The sequence below is a fragment of the Scyliorhinus torazame genome, chromosome 6 (assembly GCF_047496885.1).
Source record: "Scyliorhinus torazame isolate Kashiwa2021f chromosome 6, sScyTor2.1, whole genome shotgun sequence".
NCBI classification, from domain to species: domain Eukaryota; kingdom Metazoa; phylum Chordata; class Chondrichthyes; order Carcharhiniformes; family Scyliorhinidae; genus Scyliorhinus; species Scyliorhinus torazame.
The window spans coordinates 20672656-20694527 of NC_092712.1; the positions used below are offsets into that span (position 1 = coordinate 20672656).

The window sequence follows — 21872 nt, forward strand, 5'->3', positions numbered from 1 at the left end:
CATTTGTTCAACATCAGCTAGTGATAGGTCCAGTCCGTAGCAGTTGTTCATCATTTCTTCATAATCAGAATCCAAATCGGATTGAGGACTCTCGTCTGAATCTTCATCACTGTTATCACCATTAGATTCGTACTCGTCTTTCTTCGCATCACCTTCAGTCTTTGGAGTTTTCAGAGTCTGGCTTGCTACTGGATTTTACCTTTGACTAACTTCTGTGCGGCATGATTCTTGGGGAGATAGTTTGCTCAGAATCAGATTCACTACCATTATCATTTGATATGTGATTCATATCTTTCAACATTTCTTTCTTTGAGTCATTTCATGCCCAATGGACATAGAACATTACAGCGCAGTACAGGCCCTTCGTCCCTCGATGTTGCGCCGACCTGTGAAACCAATCGAAAGCCCATCTACACTATTCCCTTATCATCCATATGTTTATCCAATCACCATGTAAATGCCCCTAATGTTGGCGAGTCCACTACTGTTGCAGGCAGGGCATTCCACGCCCTTACTACTCTCTGAGTAAAGAACCTACCTCTGACATCTGTCCTATATCTATCTCCCCTCAATTTAAAGCTATGTCTTCTCGTGCTAGCCATCACCATCCGAGGAAAAGGCTCTCACTGTCCACCCTATCTAATCCTCTGATCATCTTGTATGCCTCTATTAAGTTATCTCTTAACCTTCGTCTCTCTAACGAAAACAGCCTCAAGTCCCTCAGCCTTTCCTCATAAGATTTTCCCTCCATACCAGGCAACATCCTGGTAAATCTCCTCTGCACCCTTTCCAAAGCTTCCACATCCTTCCTATAATGCGGTGACCAGAACTGCATGCAATACTGCAGTTTTCCTAATTCCCATATGCCCTGCCATTGGCATCTCATGTACCATCCGCAGTACTTCCCTCGGACTCTCCGTAAGCTACAACCTTCACTCCTGCCAAATCGTTCCTCAAATGTCAGTCTACTCCGTCCACTGGGAATTTCTTAACCACTCCAACAACTACTGGGCCTGATACTAAATCACACTCCAGTTGTACTTTATACAATGGAACTGGGATATAATCTCCACCTATCCCAGTCACTAATACTTTAGCTTTCATTGAACTCTTCAGAGGGAAAACCAAATCCTTCTCCAGTAAGAGAGTTTGAGTATCACCTTTGTCCCTCAAGCTAGTTATGCGTTTGGCTACCTCAGTTGAGGAAAATGGGGTGATATTCCTCTTACACTAAAACCCTGCTCCCACATCAGTATGTTTTCTTTTTATAAATTTAGAGTACCCAATTATTTTTTTTTTCCAATTAAGGGGCAATTTAGCGTGGCCGATCCACCCAGCCTGCACATCTTTGGGTTGTGGGGGTGAGACCCACACAGACACGGGAGAATGTGCAAACCCCACACGGACAGTGACCCAGGGCCGGGATTCAAACAGGGGTCCTCAGCACCGTAGTCCCAGTGCTAACCACTGTGCCACGTGCCTCCCTCTCCCAGATCAGTGCTGACGTCAGGACTCCTGAGCTACAGTCTTCCCTGTTGTGTTCTCCCCTTTTGATACCCTTTTCAGAAGCCTTCTTATGAACTTCAACAAGTCCTATCATAATTTTTAGACACCCGCTTTGACAGGGAAGCATAATCTTCCTTAACAATAATAATCTTTATTAGTGTCACAAGTAAGCTTACATTAACACTGCAATGACGTTACTGTGAAACTCCCCTAGTCGCCACACTCTGCCGCCTGTTCGGGTACACAGAGGGAGAATTCAGAATGTCCAAATTACCTAACTGCACGCCTTTCGGGACTAGTGGGGGGAAACCGGAGCACCCGGAGTAAACCCACGCAGAGACGGGGAGAATGTGCAGACTCCGCACAGACAGTGACCCAAGCGGGAATCGAACCTGAGACCCTGGAGCTGTGAAGCAACCGTGCTAACCACTGGGCTACCATGCTGCCCCGCGCCCACCCCGTCAGTTTGCTCTGCATGGGTAATGTCCACTTTTCTCTTGGCCACTCCATTTAGATTGCTATTTTTTTAGAAACCCCAAAAGAAATTTCTGCCTCCTTCTGTTAGAATTTTGGGAGGGCCTGTATAAATGTAAACATAACATCTCAGGGTTCAGTTCTAAGATTAAGCTGCCCTCTACTTTCTGGCAGATGCTGTAGAAGCCAGGTATTTCGAATACAACTAGTATAGGTAAAAGATAGCTGTTTAAGCATAAATATTAAGCCCCAGTTTTAAATACCCATTTATACAGCATAATTCACTTTTACTGAGGTCCGTTGTTCTGGCAAATGCATATTTTCAAAGTCAGTGTGACATTAAAACAAAACAGTTGCAAGATAATTTGACACTGCTTGTGCTAATTGTCAAGGACAAGGACGGAATACCATAGCAACATGAAGGCACCATTGTTCACAATGCAGATAACAGCTGGGTCAGAAAAGCTGATGTTGCACATTGAAGATGGACGGCTTGCCATCAAATCAAATGTGTTGGAGTCTAACCCAAACCAATTAGGATTATATTGGGGTGTGATTAGACGACTTAAGACAGACATGAAGGTGTATAACTGAAAAGTTTCCGCCCGCCATTTTAGTGTTGTCTGTCCTTAATTGCTGTCTTTAATTCTCTGAGTCTTTCTGTAGTGTCTGTGTTGTCTTGTCTTACTGTTAGTTTAGTCAGTTTTGTCCTGAATAGTCCTTCTGTTAGTTTAGGAGATGTCTTTTGGGGGTTCTGACTTTGTGTTATTCTGTGTCAGTGATGTAGTGTACTTTTGACTTTGAGTTTGAGTTTAGCTGAAGATTAGGTTTCTCTCTCTCTTCATGTTTCATTGCCAGACTTTGACCGTTTAAAAGTTACTTTCGAGCTGTCTGCCTAAGCAAAGAAAGATAATGTCTGTAATTCTCTGAAAGCTTCGAATTGTCTACGAATTGCCTTTTAAATGACTTTCAAATTGTAATCAAGCGACTACAAATAAAACAATTCTTTTTGGCACCTGAGAAGTTTTAACTGAAGTTTCTGCTGTGTCCCAGTAATCGCAAAGTGCTACTGGTAACCGAATAGCAGAAATAATATAAATTCCTTCAACTTTACACAGTCGAATAATACAAGGAATTGAACAACTTGGCATAGTCCAGAAATATTACAAATCTTACAACTTGTCCTATTGCGCCAGGACTTTGATTCATCAACTAAGCTTCCCCCAACTTGGCGTAGTTCGGCAAGTTAAGATCCTATAAATTAAAGATTTCAACAATTGGCGAGCCAGCCAGGAGTTAACATTCCCTTTCAAATACAAGATTCCAACAGGTGCCCACTAATTTCTAGTGCCTTAAGCTGGAACTCTCTTTCCGTTGCTATTTCCTCTCTCTCTAATTCCAACCTCCTCATTTCCATCTCCATTTCTTTTGTGTTTTGCTGAAACTCTAAGTGTTTCACTTGCAACTGGATTTTAGCGAATTCTACTGTTGGTTTCCGTGACCCTGACTGTGTTTCTGGCATTTCTATCGCTTCAGCTATCTCTACCTTCCTAGCTATAGCTGGTACCTCTATTGTTAATTCACTTCTCAATTCAGCTTGTCTTTTCAAAGACATTTGAAACAAACCAGAGACAAGTCAACCACCTGAAGACAAACCTTAGCAGCTTCCAGAGTCATCCTGTTATATTGCTACAAACCTAGGGCGGAATTCTCCGATTATGAGGCTATGTCCGGAGCTTGTCTCTCGTCTTAAGACCAAAAAGTCAGCGCCGCCCCCCCACTGATGCTCTGCCTGGTGGGGGGCTAGCAGCTGCGCCACATAAAGCCCCCGGCTTTACCTGCAGATACGGATGCAGAGTTGGCGGGTCCTCGGCCGCGCATGAGCACGGCGGCGACCTGCGGTGGGCAGGGTATACAACATGCCACCGGCCGGGCGCTGACCCAGCCTGCCAGATAGAGTAACCCTCCTCGCCACCCCCGGACCACCCCCCAACAGTCCCCTGCCGCTGCCGACGCCCCCCCCCCGGCCAGCGGAACAGCTCCACCCCCACTGTGGCAGACCGCAGCCACCACACGAGGGTGACGAAACCTCAGAGCACACGCGCCCCACGCCGTCGGGAAGTCGGCCCATCGGGCGCGGAGCATCGGGGAAGGACCTCCTTCAGGTGACGTTCTGAGGCCGTCCCAATGGCGTGCGGCGTACTCACCGGTGACACGGTTTTAAAGGGGGCAGAGCATCTGAAAAACAGCGCCGCCCCGATTTCGGCGTCAAAAACGGATTCTCCGGGCAATCAACGAATGTGATCTCACCGTCGGCAATCAGAGAATCCAGCCCCTAGTGTCTCTTTTTCATTTATACTGTAACCCAAACTCGCCGTCTACCATTCCAAAGATCCGGACCCAAGTCCTCAAATATGTTACGACACACTGAGCTAGTACGCGGTCAATTTCAGCCCCACTTGAGTCCTAACACAATTGAATTAACTAATAACTCTTAGAAAAATACCCAAAGTTTTTGGCTCTTAGCTGTCCAAAAATTACAGTCACCAGGTTTGTAAATGTAAACACAATTACTGTTTATTAACAACAAGAACTGTAATGAGCAAATACAACTGGTTATTATCTCATTCCTAATCCCCCACTTTAACTTGCCTCCAGCTTCTACACACACACACACACACACACTCATATATAAGACGGACAACAGGAGTGAAAACAATAAGTAAAAGGAAAAAGAGTCTTTGTGTCTGAAGGTTGTCTTTAAGCACACTGTCCTGAAAATCAGACTGTCAAGCATCCGCTTGAATATTGTATCAATGACCTTTGGGGAAACTCACAATATACATCCCTCCAGTCCAAAGCAACCAATCCCACAACTGTGTTTCCTGTTACTTGTTCAACTTTGTATCCATGCTGCCACCATCCCTTTTATTTCATGGATTTCAGTATTGCTAACAAGCCTGTCATGCAGCACTTTATCAAATGTATTTTTGAAGTCTGTGTACACCACATCAGCTGCATTATTCTCATCACCCCTCTGAAATGAAATGAAATGAAAATCGCTTATTGTCACAAGTAGGCTTCAAATGAAGTTACTGTGAAAAGCCCCTAGTCGCAACATTCCGGCGCCTGTTCGGGGGGGCTGTTACGGGAATTGAACCGTGCTGCTGGCCTGCCTTGGTCTGCTTTCAAAGCCAGCAATTTAGCCCTGTGCTAAACAGCTTTCTGCTCCCTCATCAAAAAATTCAATCAAAGTACCTTCCAAACCCACTACCAACTAGAAGGACAAGGCCAGCAGGTACCTGGGACCCCCACCACCTGGAGGTTCCCCTCCGAGTCACTCACCACCCTGACTTGGAAATATATCGGCCATTGCTTCACTGTTGCTGGATTCAAAATCCCGAACCTCCTTGCCAATTTCTGTGATGTAATGAATCCATACTTGTCGAAGTAGCAGCTTAGTTTGTCCGTATTATCATTTCTAAAGCCTTTCCCACCATCGTGGTTAATCTGACTAGTCTATCCATTTTCTCCTCTGGCTCCACCCCTGATTTTCCCCTTTCTTCAGCTTTAGAATATTCCCTCAATTCTGCCATTGCTCCTCCTTTTCATTTCATTTTCATTTTTCATTTTCCCTGTTCCCGACTTTCTTGAACACTTTATACCCAGGACCATTTTTTGATGCAGTCTGTTTTTGCCATGTTCCCACAAGGCTGTGTGTACCTAAAACATTGTCTAACATGCTCTGCGTGTTCAGGTACATGCACTGTGAACGTCGCCCAGACATTATGGCTGCGATTCTCCGGGAAGATTCCGAAGTGTGGTAGCGAGCGGGAATTGCCACGAGCTTCCTACCTCTCGGCCCAGCGAGGCCGGCAATGCGATTCAACGTTAATTGGTCCACTTAACGAGGCCTCATGGGCTTCTCGCCGCAAATGGCTGTTCGCCAGCTGATTCGCCGGCCTGTGCTTGCCAACCCCCTGCTAACCAGGTCGAGCAGCACATAAGCTGCACTTGCTCAGCCAAGCCCAGCCAGCTCGCGACAATGGTGCCAAGGAGGCCAGCCCCAATATTCGGGACGCTGATCTGGGGAGAATCCTGGACACGGTGGAGGCCAGGAGGGATGTGCTGTTCCCCCGGGAGTCCAGGAGGGTTAGCCAGAGGGCAGCCAATGCTGCCTGGGATGAGGTGGCGGCAGCTGTGAGCTCAGAGGGTGTGACCAGGAGGACTGGCCTTCAGTGCAGGAAGAAGGTCAATGACCTGCATCGGACAGCACGAGTGAGTAGACACTAATGCCTACCCACCCCCCCACCCCTGAGACCTTTCCGCCCCTCATGGAAGCGTTCATACCCCAACCCGCCATGTCACCCGAAACCCCCCTCCCATCATAGAACCATGCGTGTGGCTAAGGATGCCACCATAATAATTGCATCACAGCTGTCACCCCCACCCTCCACCAGCGCAGATACACACACCTCGGTGGGACACGTAGGTGGCCAGGCTTCGGGGGCACAATCTGGTGAGCACCACACTGCTGCTGATGTACATCAGGTGGGGAGGCAGGAACCCCCCAGGCGGGACAGCATTCGGAGGGCTGCTGGATCCCAGATCCCAGCTAGGTCCCAGCCTGCTGCTGGGCCTGTGGAACTGGGTTACCCGGAGCTGATGGAGACGATAGGGAGCGGCCGGGACATTCAGAGGGAGATGTCAGCGTCACTCCAGCAGATCCCTAGCCGCCTGGAGGAGTCCCAGAGGCTACGGGCACAGGAGCTGTCACCGAAAATGCGTGGCACCGAGGCCAACACTGCCAGGGTGGTGACCGCAGGGAGTCTGCTGCACGACGTTGGCACCATTAGTGAAGGTGCCCAAGGCATCACGCAGTCAGTAACGGCCATGGCTGAGGGTCTCGACAGCATGTCTGCCTCACTGGGGGATCTCACCCAGTACCAGGCTGACCTTGATGAGTGGGGAATTGCAAATTACAGTAAATACCCTTGACCACAACCACTATGACACCTCTGTCACTTTCATCCACAATGCGGGCCGACCTCTGGACCCTTGGCCTATCTCCCCAGGCATTTCCCACTTGTCCCTGGGCACCCCGTGTGCAGGCGATGGGTGTGAGCGAGCACTCAGCAGACAGGCATAGATTGAGGAGCACTGGCGCTCAGCTCTCCGTGGGTTAACATCACTCCCCTGCCCTCGACAGTGACCCGCTGACGGTGCCGACACAATCCCAGCACCCTGGAGGATGTGGCACATATCCTGGGAGGGTGGTAAATGGGAGTGGGGGATGACGTACAAGGCCACGTCCCAAGTGAATCGGGCGGGTATCAGGGCCTCCCTGGCTTGACGGACCCTCGCTACTTCCACCTGTCCTGCAGCCTCCGCTGTCCTCCGGTTCCTCCCCGGCCTCATCCTCCAGCCCCTGCTGGTCCAGCACCACCTCGTCCACTTCCTCCTCGGAGGTGAGCACATACTCTTCATCACCAACCTCCAGTACATTGCCCACTCTGTGCGAGGTTATGGAGGGCACCGCAGACTACCATAAAGCGGACGACACTCCGGGCAGTGTACTGGCGTACACCACTGGAGCGGTCGAGGCATCGGAATGCACTGCTCGATCACAGCCCAGGTGGCCACATGGGCCTCATTGTACCGGGCCTCCGCTTCGGTCACCGGCCTCCATACTGGCGTCATTAGCCAGGTCCTTAATGGGTATCCCTTATACCCCAAGAGCAAGCCGCCCATCCTGGGGTGCTCCTAGAAGAGGGCAGGGATGACCGACTGCCCAGGATATAGCTGTCAAGCACCCCCCCCCCGGGAAGCAGGCACACATGTGCATTATCTTCATCTGGTGGTCACACACGAGCTGTGTGTTGAGGGAGTGGATCTCCTTTTGGTTACCATAGGGCACCCCCAGATGGCCCGGTGAGCCCAGGGTGACATGCGTGGCACCTATGACCCCCTGGACAGCGATGGCGGAGAAACCTGCTGCCCGGGCCCACCCCGCAGCCCTTCATTCCCCCATTGATCCCCCCCCCAACCCGGAACGCTCTGCCCACATACCCCAGGGTGCAGCGGGCCCCCCTCACCGGACCCCAGGCCCTGTACCTCGGACACCTGCTCATAACGTCACCTGAAGCTGGTGGTGGTCCCACGGAATGGGTAAATACGATCCAGGGGTTGGCATGGTGGTGCCACGAGCAGTTGCCCCCCCTCCCCCCCGGTTGCCCCCCCAGCGCCTCACCCTCCCTTCCATGGCAGCCCATCCCAGCCGGGGCTGTCTCTCCCCCCCAGCCGAGGGTACCCCACCTCCCGCCGAGCACTGGGGTGGCAAGCCCAATGCCCCCGGGCTCTTTTCTTGTGAGCAAAGGTGGCTGCTCACCTCCTCGGCTCCCCACAGAAACCCTTCCGCCAGGTTCACGTTTTTAGAAAGGAGTACTAATCGGCGCCAGTGTGACCACCTGCTGGGGAGGCCGATGAATGAGGAGTTGTCTGGAAGTAGGGCTTAAGTGGTGATAATTGGTTTCTTCCCACACTACGGCGTAGTCCCGATTTCGCCTACGGGAGCGGACCGGTTGCATCACAAACTGTTGGCGTCTGGCGAGGTTCGCGTTTTCAGCCTCTCCCGCTATTCACCGGCCTCGTTTCGCTTGAGCCAGAGTGTAACGAGGCCGGAGAATTGACCCTTAATTCATTCCCTATTACCCTAACCCCATTATTCTAGTGCTCGATATGTTTCAAACCACAGTGTTTAAAAAGACAAAGGTGAAACCGATTCCCGTGAATCAGGCGTTGATTAACAAGAGGGCACAGATTTACCAAATGTAAAAGGAACAAGGGGAATATCAGGTGTATGGATTTGGGAAGTACTGGATATAGAGTCAGCCGACTAGGCTGAACCTGAAGGGAAAGGACCTGGGGAGCAGAATTAACTGGAATGCTCTCCGAATGCTAGTGTAGACTTGTGGTAGTATGCATTAGGGGTCATGTGGGACTGTGAAGCCGTGATGTCATTGGCTGACAGATCCCGGGTCCTGGTTGGCTGTTGATCTCTAGCTCCGCCCTGAAGGCGGAGTATAAGAACCAGGAGTTATCCCCGACAGGCCAGTCTGTTGCTGAACTGCGGGGAACAAGTCACGCTTAATAAAGCCTCATCGACTTCATCTCTATTCGTCTCTCGTGAGTCTTTGTGCGCTACAATTTATTCAGCGTGCTTAAAGGACTATGGAGCTCAGGTTCATCCCGGAATGCCTGAGGATCAGCCCCCACGCAGTGAACTCAGCAGCAGTTTTTAAACACTGGCAGACTTGTTTCGAAGCATACCTCCGAACGGCCCCCGGCCGGGTCACAGAAGACCAGAAACTACAGGTCCTGCACTCGAGGGTAAGCCCGGAAATTTTCCCTCTCATAGAAGACGCAGAGGATTTCCAGACGGCGTTCGCAGCACTAAAGAGCATCTATGTTCGCCCAGTGAACCAGATCTACGCACGCTACCAACTCGCAACGAGACGGCAAAGTCCCGGAGAATCGCTAGACGAATTCTACGCCGCGCTGCTAATTTTGGGACGGGCCTGCAGCTGCCCGCCGGTAAACGCGATTGAACACACGGACATGTTAATTCGCGATGCTTTTGTGGCAGGTATGAACTCTCCCCAAATCCGCCAAAGACTTTTAGAAAAAGAGTCGCTAGGACTCTCAGAGGCACGGGCCCTTGCAGCCTCCCTAGATGTAGCCGCGCGAAACGCCCGCGCGTACGGCCCCGACCGCGCGGCAGCCCCTTGGGCTCTGTGGACCCCCGTTGCGACAAACCCCCCTCCCCCCCCCACCCCACAGGCTTGCGCGGTTCAGACGCCAAGTCGTCCCGGGGGGGCCTGCTGCTATTTCTGCGGCCAGCCGAAACACCCCCGGCAGCGCTGCCCGGCCCGCGCAGCGATTTGCAAGAGCTGCGGGAAAAAGGGCCATTTCGCGGCTGTGTGCCGGTCCCGGGGGGGCCGCCGCTGTCCCCGGAGAAGAAGGAGTCCTGCGCGTTTCTAACGCTCCCCAACCCCCCCAGCGCCCCATGTGCGACCCGCAGGTGCCGCCATTTTGGGTCCCGGCCACCACAAGGGGAGGGGCGCCGCCATCTTGGGACACCCCAGCCCTGTGCGACGCATGGGGGCGGCCATTTTGTCCACCCCCGCCGCCAGCTTGGGACCCCCCAGCCATGTGCGATGCATGGGGGCGGCCATTTTGTTCACCCCCGCCGCCATCTTGGACGGCAACAATGGACCCCAGCATCGACGGCTCCACGGGGTTCAAGGAAGACGCTGAAGCACTACGACCACGTCTGGCCTCAATGACGCTGGACCAAGCACGGCCCCGGACGCTCCAGATGACGACAACAACGGTGCTGATCAACGGGCACGAGACACCATGCCTGGTCGACTCCGGGAGCACAGAAAGCTTCATCCACCCCGACACGGTAAGACGCTGTTTTTTGACCATCCGTCCCAGTGCGCAAAAGATTTCCCTAGCTGCAGGATCCCACTCCGTACAGATCAAAGGCTTCTGCATAGTGACCCTAACGGTGCAAGGGAGGGAGTTTAAAAACTACAGGCTCTACGTCCTTCCCCAACTCTGCGCGCCCACATTACTGGGATTAGACTTCCAGTGCAATCTGCAGAGCCTAACCTTCCAATTCGGCGGCCCAATACCCCCACTCACTATCTGCGGCCTCGCAACCCTCAAGGATGAGCCCCCATCCTTGTTTGCAAACCTCACCCCGGATTGCAAACCCGTCGCCACTAGGAGCAGACGGTACAGCGCCCAGGACCGGACATTCATTCGGTCCGAAGTCCAGCGGCTACTGAAGGAAGGCATAATCCAGGCCAGCAATAGTCCCTGGAGAGCACAGGTGGTAGTAGTAAAGACAGGGGAGAAGCAAAGGATGGTCATAGACTATAGCCAGACCATCAACAGGTACACACAGCTAGATGCGTACCCTCTCCCCCGCATATCCGACATGGTCAATCGGATTGCCCAATATAAGGTCTTCTCCACCGTGGACCTCAAGTCCGCCTACCATCAGCTCCCCATCCGCCCAAGTGACCACAAGTACACAGCCTTCGAGGCAGACGGGCGATTATACCACTTCCTAAGGGTCCCATTTGGCGTCACAAACGGGGTCTCGGCCTTCCAACGAGAGATGGACCGAATTGTTGATCAACACGGGTTGCAGGTCACGTTCCCGTATCTCGACAACGTAACCATCTGCGGCCACGATCAGCAGGACCACGACGCCAACCTCCAAAAATTCCTCCAGACCGCTAAAGCCTTGAACCTCACATACAACGAGGACAAGTGCGTTTGTAGCACAAACCGGCTAGCCATCTTGGGATATGTAGTGCGCAATGGGATAATAGGCCCCGACCCCGAACGTATGCGCCCCCTCATGGAATTTCCCCTCCCTCACTGCTCAAAAGCCCTAAAACGCTGCCTGGGGTTCTTTTCATATTACGCCCAGTGGGTCCCCCAGTACGCAGACAAGGCCCGCCCCCTAATACAGACCACGACCTTCCCTCTGTCGACAGAGGCTTGCCAGGCCTTCAGCCGCATCAAAGCGGATATCGCAAAGGCCACGATGCGCGCCATCGACGAGTCCCTCCCCTTCCAGGTCGAGAGCGACGCCTCCGACGTAGCTCTAGCGGCCACCCTTAACCAAGCGGGCAGACTCGTGGCCTTTTTCTCCCGAACCCTCCACGCCTCAGGAATCCGCCACTCCTCAGTGGAAAAGGAAGCCCAAGCCATAGTGGAAGCTGTGCGACATTGGAGGCATTACCTGGCCAGCAGGAGATTCACTCTCCTCACTGACCAACGGTCAGTAGCTTTCATGTTCGATAATGCACAGCGGGGCAAAATTAAAAATGACAAGATCTTAAGGTGGAGGATCGAGCTCTCCACCTTCAACTATGAGATCTTGTACCGTCCCGGAAAGCTGAACGAGCTGTCCGATGCCCTATCCCGCGGCACATGTGCCAACGCACAAATTAACCGTTTCCAAACCCTCCACGAGGACCTCTGCCACCCGGGGGTCACTCGGTTCTACCATTTTATAAAGTTCCGCAACCTCCCATACTCCTTAGATGAGGTCTGTACAGTCACAAGGAACTGCCACATCTGCGCAGAGTGCAAACCGCATTTTTTTAGGCCGGATAGTGCGCACCTGATCAAGGCCTCCCGTCCCTTTGAACGCCTCAGTCTGGATTTCAAAGGGCCCCTCCCCTCCACCGACCGCAACACATACTTCCTGAACGTGGTGGACGAGTACTCCCGTTTCCCCTTCGCCATCCCCTGCCCTGACATGACAGCGGCCACAGTCATTAAAGCCCTTAACACCATATTCACACTGTTCGGTTGCCCCGCATACGTCCACAGCGACAGGGGGTCCTCCTTCATGAGTGACGAGCTGCGCCAGTTCCTGCTCAGCAAGGGTATAGCCTCGAGCAGGACGACCAGCTACAACCCCCGGGGGAACGGGCAAGTAGAGAGGGAGAACGGCACGGTCTGGAAGACCGTCCTACTGGCCCTACGGTCCAGGGATCTCCCAGTTTCACGGTGGCAGGAGGTCCCCCCGGACGCCCTCCACTCCATCCGGTCGCTACTGTGTACCACCACTAACCAAACGCCTCATGAGCGCCTCCTTGTCTTCCCCAGGAAGTCCTCCTCTGGAACGTCGCTGCCGACCTGGCTGGCGGCCCCAGGACCCATGTTGCTCCGGAAACATGTGCGGGCGCACAAGTCGGACCCGTTGGTCGAGAGGGTTCACCTCCTCCACGCGAACCCACAGTACGCCTACGTGGCGTACCCCGACGGCCGACAGGACACGGTCTCCCTGCGAGATCTGGCGCCCGCCGGCAACACGCACACCCCCTCGACACCAATCACCCCCTCCCTGCCACCGGCGTACCCCGCGACAGCCCCCTTCCCGGGAGGATCGGTCCTCCTCCCATGTCCGACCAGAAGTGAAGCTGAAGCAGAAACCGTAAAGCTCCCGGAGACGACAACACTGGAACAAGCACCACCACCACCGGGGCTGAGGCGATCGACAAGGATGACCAGACCGCCCGACCGACTTGTGGCATCGGTGTAACACTAGAATGTTGTGGACTTTACCGAGAATTTTTTTCCCTTTTTCCCCCTTACGAAGACTGTAAATAGTTCAAAACAAAAAAAAAACCCTGTACATAGCCCAGTGTAGGGCACTGTGATGACATGCAAAAGTTTTTTTCCTCCCAGGACCAGCCTTGTAAACCCCTACCACCATGCGAAGCACCACCCCGCCGGGTTCATTTTTAACAAGGGGTGAATGTGGTAGTATGCATTAGGGGTCATGTGGGACTGTGAAGCCGTGATGTCATTGGCTGACAGATCCCGGGTCCTGGTTGGCTGTTGATCTCTAGCTCCGCCCTGAAGGCGGAGTATAAGAACCAGGAGTTCTCCCCCGCAGGCCAGTCTGTTGCTGAACTGTGGGGAACAAGTCACGCTTAATAAAGCCTCATCGACTTCATCTCTATTCGTCTCTCGTGAGTCTTTGTGCGCTACAAGACTTAATGGGATAAATAACCTCCTTCTCTGCTACACTACTGCATAATTCGATGATTCCATAATTCATATTGGTCATAGTCTCAGGATGAGAGGTAGCAAATTTAAAACTGAGTTGAGGAGAAACTACTTCTCCCGAAGGGTTGTGAATCTATGGAATTCACTCCCCCAGAATGCGGTGGATGCTGGGACAGTGAGTAAATTTAAGGAGTTAGACAGATTTGTAATTGGTAATGGGTTGAAGGGTTCCGGAGAACGGGCAGGATGGTGGAGTTAAGGCCAGGATGAGATCAGCCATGATCGAACGGCAGAGCAGACTCAATGGGCCGAATGGCCTAATTCTGCTCCTGTATCTGATGAACATATGTAGCTTTGTGACTTTTCGTACGTTGAAGGTACAACGTACGAATAAATTGATATTCCTATCTGTGATTTTAGGCCCATACCAATGAGACTGACTCTCGGCTGCTCTGTGAAGTAACCTCAGAAGTCATGCGGGGCACTAAGGGCACCGAGGACTGGGCAACAATTGCCAACCTTGCCTGCGATGGCAACTTGGCAGGAAGCAGAATACGATGGCCCACTGGCTTGTACTGCCTATAGTTTGTTGATGGGCTCAAGTATTGCTGGACACAAATGCCCTTGTGATCTGAAATAAACCTTGCACATTGCGATGCTTGGGTACCGTGTTAAGCAGCATAACCCTTCCGTTAAACCCAGTCTGATGCTTTCTGTCCAACATTAATATTATTGCTGACTTACACTGTCAATCACATGGCCCACCTGGAACATTGAGAGGTGCTGTCAAAAGAGAAGAAGAAAATGTATTATTGAACGTTTGCACTCTAATAGATCTAACTGGGCAAGCTGAATATAATGCTGCCACAGACATAAATATAGCAATGCTGAATGATTAGCTTAACTATGGCATATGAAGTAATTTTGGATTCTATGAAAGTTTTAAATCTGTTTCTCAGTTGAGGATTAGAAAATACTCCTTGACATTTTAGTCAGCTGTTTTTACCAAGCTAATCCAACTCTTTAACCTTTCAGCATCGTTGCTGACTCTCAGTCACTGAGCTCTGTGCAGGAATAACCAACAGCTTTGACATAATTTGACCAAACTTTTAAATGACCAAATTCCATGCCAACTTGGAAAGCCAAAAAGAGATTTCCACAAACACTAGTTTGAGCTGCAGGCGACTTCTTCGTCGATTAGCAACAGCCTAATTTACCAATGATCGGGCAGTTTGTTTACCATTCACTCTGTGAAAAAAAAACTAGTTGAGGTTAAAGTTGTTCAACTGTTAAAAGCTAAATGAACAACGGTTCAGAAAGAGATGAATCTTTAAAGCTCCTAAAATTGCCAACTTCCCGAATTCAGTGCCCCGGAGAGGAAGCACTTTGTAGAATTGGACTCGCGTAGTGTGAGATGGAATAGCAACATTGGATTGAGAGAGCTCTGTTCCATTGCAGTTTCACTGATGTGAGTGTCAGTCTCCCTGAAGGATTGAACCTGCGCCTGTCACCACTAGTACTTGTGGTAAACCACTGTTGCACCTGTATTAGGCGATGTAAGGTAGGACCTGTACTGCCGGTTCACCGGTAGTCCCTGCCTGCTGGCTCCGCCCAGTAGGCGGAGTATAAATATGCATGTCCTCCATTCAGCAGCCATTTCGCCAGCTGCTGTGGGAGGCCACACATCTTAGAGCAATAAAGCCTCAGTTGTATCCAGCTCTAGTCTTTGTCCAATCGATCGTGCCTCAGTACTTGGGGCCAAATGATTCCCATTCACCCTGGGAAGCAGCTCTGGCTGAAGTGAATGGAAGGGAGATTATCCATGAATCTGAGCTCGAAACCTTTTCGCCATTTGCATTTGGCATGTGGAGAAGTAGCGACCAATGGTGGCCCTGGCAGGGATCAGGGATTCCAGCCAAAACAGTGGGTGGGATTTTACCATCTCGGACTAAAGGTAGCATTTCGACACTTTTTGGACCCCACTACATGCTTTTCCCGCCATAATTTTTGAAACTTTGTCAGAAAATTAGCCTGGGAGGGAGGTAGAGGCGGGGTGCCTCACATTCTTTTTTATTCATTTGCAGGTTGTGGGCGTAGCTAGGCCAGCATTTATTGCCCATCCCTAATTGCCCTTCAGAAGGTGGTGGTGGTGAGCTGCCCTCTTGAACCGCTGCAGTCCATGTGGAATATCTCCTGTCTTCGGGTTTCAGCCTCCTCGTCCAAGGAAATCACTTCTTCTTCTAAGTCTCCATCTGGCAAATGATCTCCCCTTTAAAGTGCCAGGTTGTGCTGTGCACAGCAGACCACAAATGATGCAAACACTCTTCCTGGTTATGAAGATCAGTAGCTGCTACCAAGGAGCTCTCAAATTGCTATGTGTGTAATCTATGGCAGCCCACACTCAAGAGAACCCAGAGGTCACTGCAAATCACAGCCAGCAGCCTGGCTGGCTTCATCCATTCATTTTACTGATGTGTCTTATTGTAAAGAGCACCCTTAACTTCCCTTATACATGTAATGCATGGAGGTCCTTTCCAATGATCAACATTTCCAGTGGGACATTGAGTGTATCCATCGTCAGTGACTCTGAAAGTAGTGGCCACATTGAGCTTCTACACCAGGGGCTCCTTCCAGGACTTTCTTGGTAACCTCTGGAGGTCTCTCAAGCGTCTATGCATAGATGGGAACAGATGCCATTTCTGCCAAGGCTGGTTTAGCACACTGGGCTAAATAGCTGGCTTTTAAAGCAGACCAAGGCAGGCCAGCAGCACGGTTCAATTCCCGTACCAGCCTCCCCGAACAGGCGCCGGAATGTGGCGACTCGGGGCTTTTCACAGTAACTTCGTTTGAAGCCTACATGTGACAATAAGCGATTTTCATTCGTTTCATTTCAGGGCACACAATTACATCAACTTCGACAGTGATCAAGATAGTCAGGACGCCAGAACAGTAGACTTTGCTGAGATTTCCGGATTCCCACAGGTGCAGGGTGACATTGACTGTACTCATGTGGCTACCAAAGCTCCATGGGAACTGATACAGCAACCCATAAATAGGACATCTTACCACTTACTCGATGTATGGCCATAAGAAACCTATCATGCAGCCAAAAATCTTTCAGGGAGAAGCTGCAACCATGCTTATGCCACACCTGAATATTGAGGCACACCATAAGCTTCTTAAAGATGTAATTCCGATGCCCCAGTCAGTTCTTGGGGAGAATTCCAGTAAAGTCCTCAGCAGGCAGATTACTGCACCAAGTGCTGTTGCAAAGGGAGAGGACTTGCCGGATACCAAGAGGGAGGAGCTGCACATCATGTCCAATGAGGAAGACATTGATGGGTATGAGGGTTTGAGTTTGAGGGAGCTAAGGCTGTCAGGGAAAAGCCATAGCATGGACCAGGCGATGCAGGCATGCGTGTGAGTCCCTCATAACTTCGAGATTCCATGAGGACAATGACAAGCTGCAAGGAGGACCCGCTTGAACAACTGCCTTCCCTTATGGACCAATCTGAACACTGGAATTGCTATTCTTCTCATTTCAACCATGCTCGCGACTCTGACTGTGGACAGTGACACACCAGGCTGACATTGTCCTGACTTTGAAGGGTGCTGAGGCTTTGGGAACATTGTCCTTTTTGAGAGGAGTTTCTACTGGAGGAATCCCAGCATTAGACCTCAGAAGGTGCTACCTCTTTGACCATCTCTCCAGTTACAGTGGCAGCCTAAAGGAGCCAGGAGTGTTGATCTTTGGAATAAGAACTAGAAAGCAAGTCTTGACGTCTACAACTCCAGTTTTATTGTGTTCGACAATCACCTCTCACCCAACTCCTCAGTGCCACTTATATCCCCATTCTATACACATACATATATATGTAATATGTGTACAACCTATCAAACAATAAGCGTGGTCTATTAACCAATTAAAGCCCAAGTTCTAACTTAAGATTGAGGAACATTAAGTCTTTCCTAACGTGGAGTTGTTCCATTATCCTCAGTGGGTTTGTAGCCTTCAGTTGACAGCTCTTCAAGGAGATCCATCTCCAGCAACAGGACAATGCACGGTGAAACCTCAATGGTGAAACTGATGGGGCCAAGGATGCCCACAGGGGTGCTCTAGTCAGAGATGACGTGATCCTCTGTGCCACATTTTTCTCAAACGCTTCTAACATCTGGCACTCTCAGTTACAGATGCTGGCCTGCATTTATCCTCACCTTATTATGCAAGCAAACTCCAAAATGCTCAGACATCACAAAGCCTTCAAGATCATGAATCACCCGTAATAAAGTGCACACTTCAGTACATCCTCAATCGTATGTCATTGCTCCATTCCACATTGTCTGAAGCTGCAATGTACACTTCCAGACCATGCTCAAATGCTCTATTGACCGCCAGAAATCACCATTAGCAATTCGCATCGCTCAACCTTGCCGAGTGTTGAGGTGATGGGACGGACAGTGCTGCATCCCAGCATTGTGACAAGAACCTTTGCGGCCACAGTAGAGGCAAGTGTAGATTGGTAAATGCTCAAACCTGTTGCATTGAGTGCCAGGGCAATAATGGGGCAGAGGTTTGGCACCTTCAGGTGGCAAGGTGTTCCTACATATCAGTGAGTTCAGTGGACATACATCCGGAAAGTCAGAAACATGATTGGCAGAAAAGAGTGCACAAGAGCGCTAGAGAACGGGCCCTCGCATGAAAAAGAGACGAAGTAGTGCAATTTATGATCCTTCTCTGCTTGAACGTGACACCTTCACCTTTCAATACTGCAGACAAGATTGGAGAAGACCTGCCTCAATCTTACACAGCCAAGAATAAACATGATCTGACCCTCCATTAAGGTCAGCATTAAGGTCAATGCTTCTGCAAAAGGACCACACACTGTGACGTTCTCTGTTGTGTCTATCAGGATGTCTTCAGAATGTCGTGTGAACAAAGAACATCAACCTAAGTAACTGAACAAAGCTGATTTATTTACACTATTTAAATTGAAGATTCAAATAAGTCACAAGGTATAAGTTGATAAATTAAACTGTGATATCTCTAATTACAGAATTCTACACTAAGCAACTACTCTCTCCTACACCTAAACACCTTCTCCCAGAATTCCAGCAGTCACGTGATATTTATATGACTACTCCTTATCTCCATCTGGTGGTGAGAAGTAGTAACATCACATTGTTAACCCCTGGTATTCCTTACAATATACATTATGTTACACACACTGTGGCGATATGGAAGCTGTGGTAATTTGAGACCACAAAGAAGGTAGTCGACTGTGTTGCTTAAGAAAAGGAATTTCTTTCTACAAAAAAATAACAAAGTTCAACAATAACAGTAACTTAGTAGAACAGTAATAACTATGAAAACAGGAGCAGTAGTAAAACAGGCCTTGATCACAGAACACTGTCTTGCAGATTGCAAAAGCCTGCCCAAAGCTTGCACATGCTCAGATGCCTCAACACTTGCCAGCAAAACCATTACATAGGAGACAGGCTGATAAGAACACTCTGCACTAAAAATGGCAGCCCTGTAACAGGTGCACACCATAAAAAGGCCGTGAAAGCCACATCTGTGGTAAGTGATGACGCGACCATGGTGCCACACCTGATTTATAGCAACCCTGTTCATCATAAAAGGGATGCATGGTAATAATCGTTTACTGTCACAAGTAGGCTTCAATGAAGTTACTGTGAAAAGGCCCTCGTCGCCACATTCCGGTGCCTGTTCGGGGAGGCTGGTACGGGAATTGAACCGTGCTGCTGCCTTGTTCTGCATTACAAGCCAGCTATTTAGCCCACTGTGGTAAACCAGCATAAAGAAAAGGTGTGAAATGTATGTGACTCCATGTCGGTTCCTGCTGTGGGGAGGTGCATCCTCCTCAGCCTGTGCAACCAGAGGTGATGGGGGTCACAGGAACTGGGGACTTGGGTCAGCCAGAAGTTCCCAGGGTACCTGGGCAGATGGCCCCAGTGTGCCTGGCTGCTGGTCGTTCAATTCTACATTTTCAAAAACAAGTGGTCTCACCTCCTCTGTATTGTTGTAGAGCTGCGTTTCCTGGATGTGAAAGTCTTCTTGCTCTGCACACTCTGCTACCCGCGCCTGCGTTACCGATGCTACTTCGACGCCTCCTCCGCTGACCTCCCGCTAAGAACAGAATACAAAGAATCAATGGACAATGCAGCAGCGGTGATCCCTGTAAGAGGTTGACGCATTAGTAACGCTGCCTCTCAGAAATACTCTTACTGCAGATAGAAAGATGATATAAGTTATTATATTTTTGCAGCAGGTGTAACATTGATAATTCCATTCAGTGTGAATAATGTTTAGTTCGAAGATAGTTCTGGTGAAGTGTCACCGGCCTACTTCTTTCCACAGTTGCTGCCTGACCTGCTGAGTGCTTCCAGCATTTCTGCTTTTGTGTCGTTCGAATATACTGATCCAAATTAATTTGCAATTATTGAGGGAAACTAAGCTATTAAATAGTGAAAACAGTGTTCGCCGTGGCTATGGTGAAATCCTGGGTATTATATTGATTGAGTTTTTAAATTCTGAACATCCTAAATATATTGTTTGGGACAGGTGGAGGGGTAATTTAAACCTCCCTGATTTCCCCTCCCACAAACCGCCTGAAAACACAAAGGTGTTTTTCTTTTTCCATTTCCCATTTATTCTGGTGGTGTATTTTCCTTCAGCTTTGGAGTGGTCCAATCCTGCATTAACCACCCTCCCATACACACACACATACACGCACACACATACACGCACACACACATACATGCACACACACATACACGCACACAGACATACACACACGCACACACAAACATGCACACATACACGCACACACACGCACACGCACATACATGCGCACACACATACACGCACACACATACACGCACACAGACATACACACACACACACAAACATGCACACAAACACGCACACACACATACATGCACACACGCATACACGCACACATACACACACACAAACACGCACACATACACACACGCACACCCACAGCAAATTTGAGATAACGTAAAAGATGCTTCGTTTATTTTACACAAACAATAAATGCCGGAAAGGGGTTTCGCAACATCCGGCCTCATAAAAGAGGGATAATGGCAAACATGCTAAAAATAAGAATGAATTCACCTAACCTGCCATCTTTGGACTGCGGGAGGAAACCGGAGCACCCGGAGGAAACCCACGCAGGCGCGGGGGGGAGAAAGTGCAAACGCCACACAGACAGTAACCTGAGGCCAGAATTGAACCCCGGGCCCTGGCACTGTGAAGCAGCAGTGCTAACCACTGTGCCGCCCTTCAGATGGTGGTGGTGAGCTGCCTTCTTGAACTGCAAGCAGTCCCTGCGGTGTAGGTACACCCACAGGTTCATGTTGTAATGACAGGACGAAATGGCAACTTTCACCCGTTGCCCAGTATTTTTGTTCAGCATTTTACTGTCCCTGTGTGATTGAGGTGGAGTGAAGACATTGGGCCTAATGCAGAGTAATCGATGATCTAATCGGGATAGCCATTACCTGCAGGATAACTTTTTTTCAATTGATTCATTCATGGGATGTGGGAATCAATGGCTGGACTAACATTTATTTCCCATCCTTAATTGTCCTTCTGAATGAAGCCTGCAGCCAGAGGTGTCGAGTGGATGATCCGTCTTAGTCTCCTCCTGAAGTTGCCAGTATCACAGATATCCTCAGCCAATTGGAACTTCTCCACACAATATAAAGTGACTGAAGACATGTGCTCCAGAACCAGGTGCACTTTAGCTAAGCTGTTCCAGGGCAAGTACAACACGAGCATCTACCCGGCAATGTGGAAAACCCACTCAGGGATGCTCCCTCCAAAGTCTCCTCCACAATGGTCCTCAATACCAGGCTGCGTACTTAGCCCCCTACTATACTCCCTATATACACATGACTGCATGGTAAAATTTGGTTCCAACTCCATCTACAGGTTTGCTGATGACGCGACCATAGTGGGTCAGATCTCGAATAACCGTCGAGTCAGAATACAGGAGGGAGATAGAGAACCTAGTGGAGTGGTGCAGCGACAACAATCTCTCCCTCAATGTCAGCAAACCTGAAGAGCTGGTCATTGTCTTCGGGAAGCAAAGTACTGTACACACCCGTCAGCATCAGCGGGGCTGAGGTGGAGATGGCTGACCGCTTCAAATTCCGAGGTGTGTATATCACCAACAATCTGTCCTGGTCCACCCATGTCGACGCTACCACCAAGAAAGCACAACAGCACTTATACATCCTCA

The 21872-nt window shown here is 50.1% G+C and overlaps 1 protein-coding gene across 1 annotated transcript in view; it reads right to left on the minus strand.

Annotated features, from left to right (window-relative positions):
* The window catches only part of LOC140425674 (uncharacterized), a 456765-nt gene that overhangs the window by 207814 nt on the left and 227079 nt on the right, over positions 1-21872 (minus strand). Inside the window, exons 19-20 of the mRNA XM_072510172.1 lie at positions 19613-19732; positions 14350-14367 (exon numbers count right to left, since the gene is read on the minus strand). Coding sequence (XP_072366273.1) covers positions 14350-14367; positions 19613-19732 — 138 coding nt within the window. The remainder of the gene's footprint in view (positions 1-14349; positions 14368-19612; positions 19733-21872) is intronic.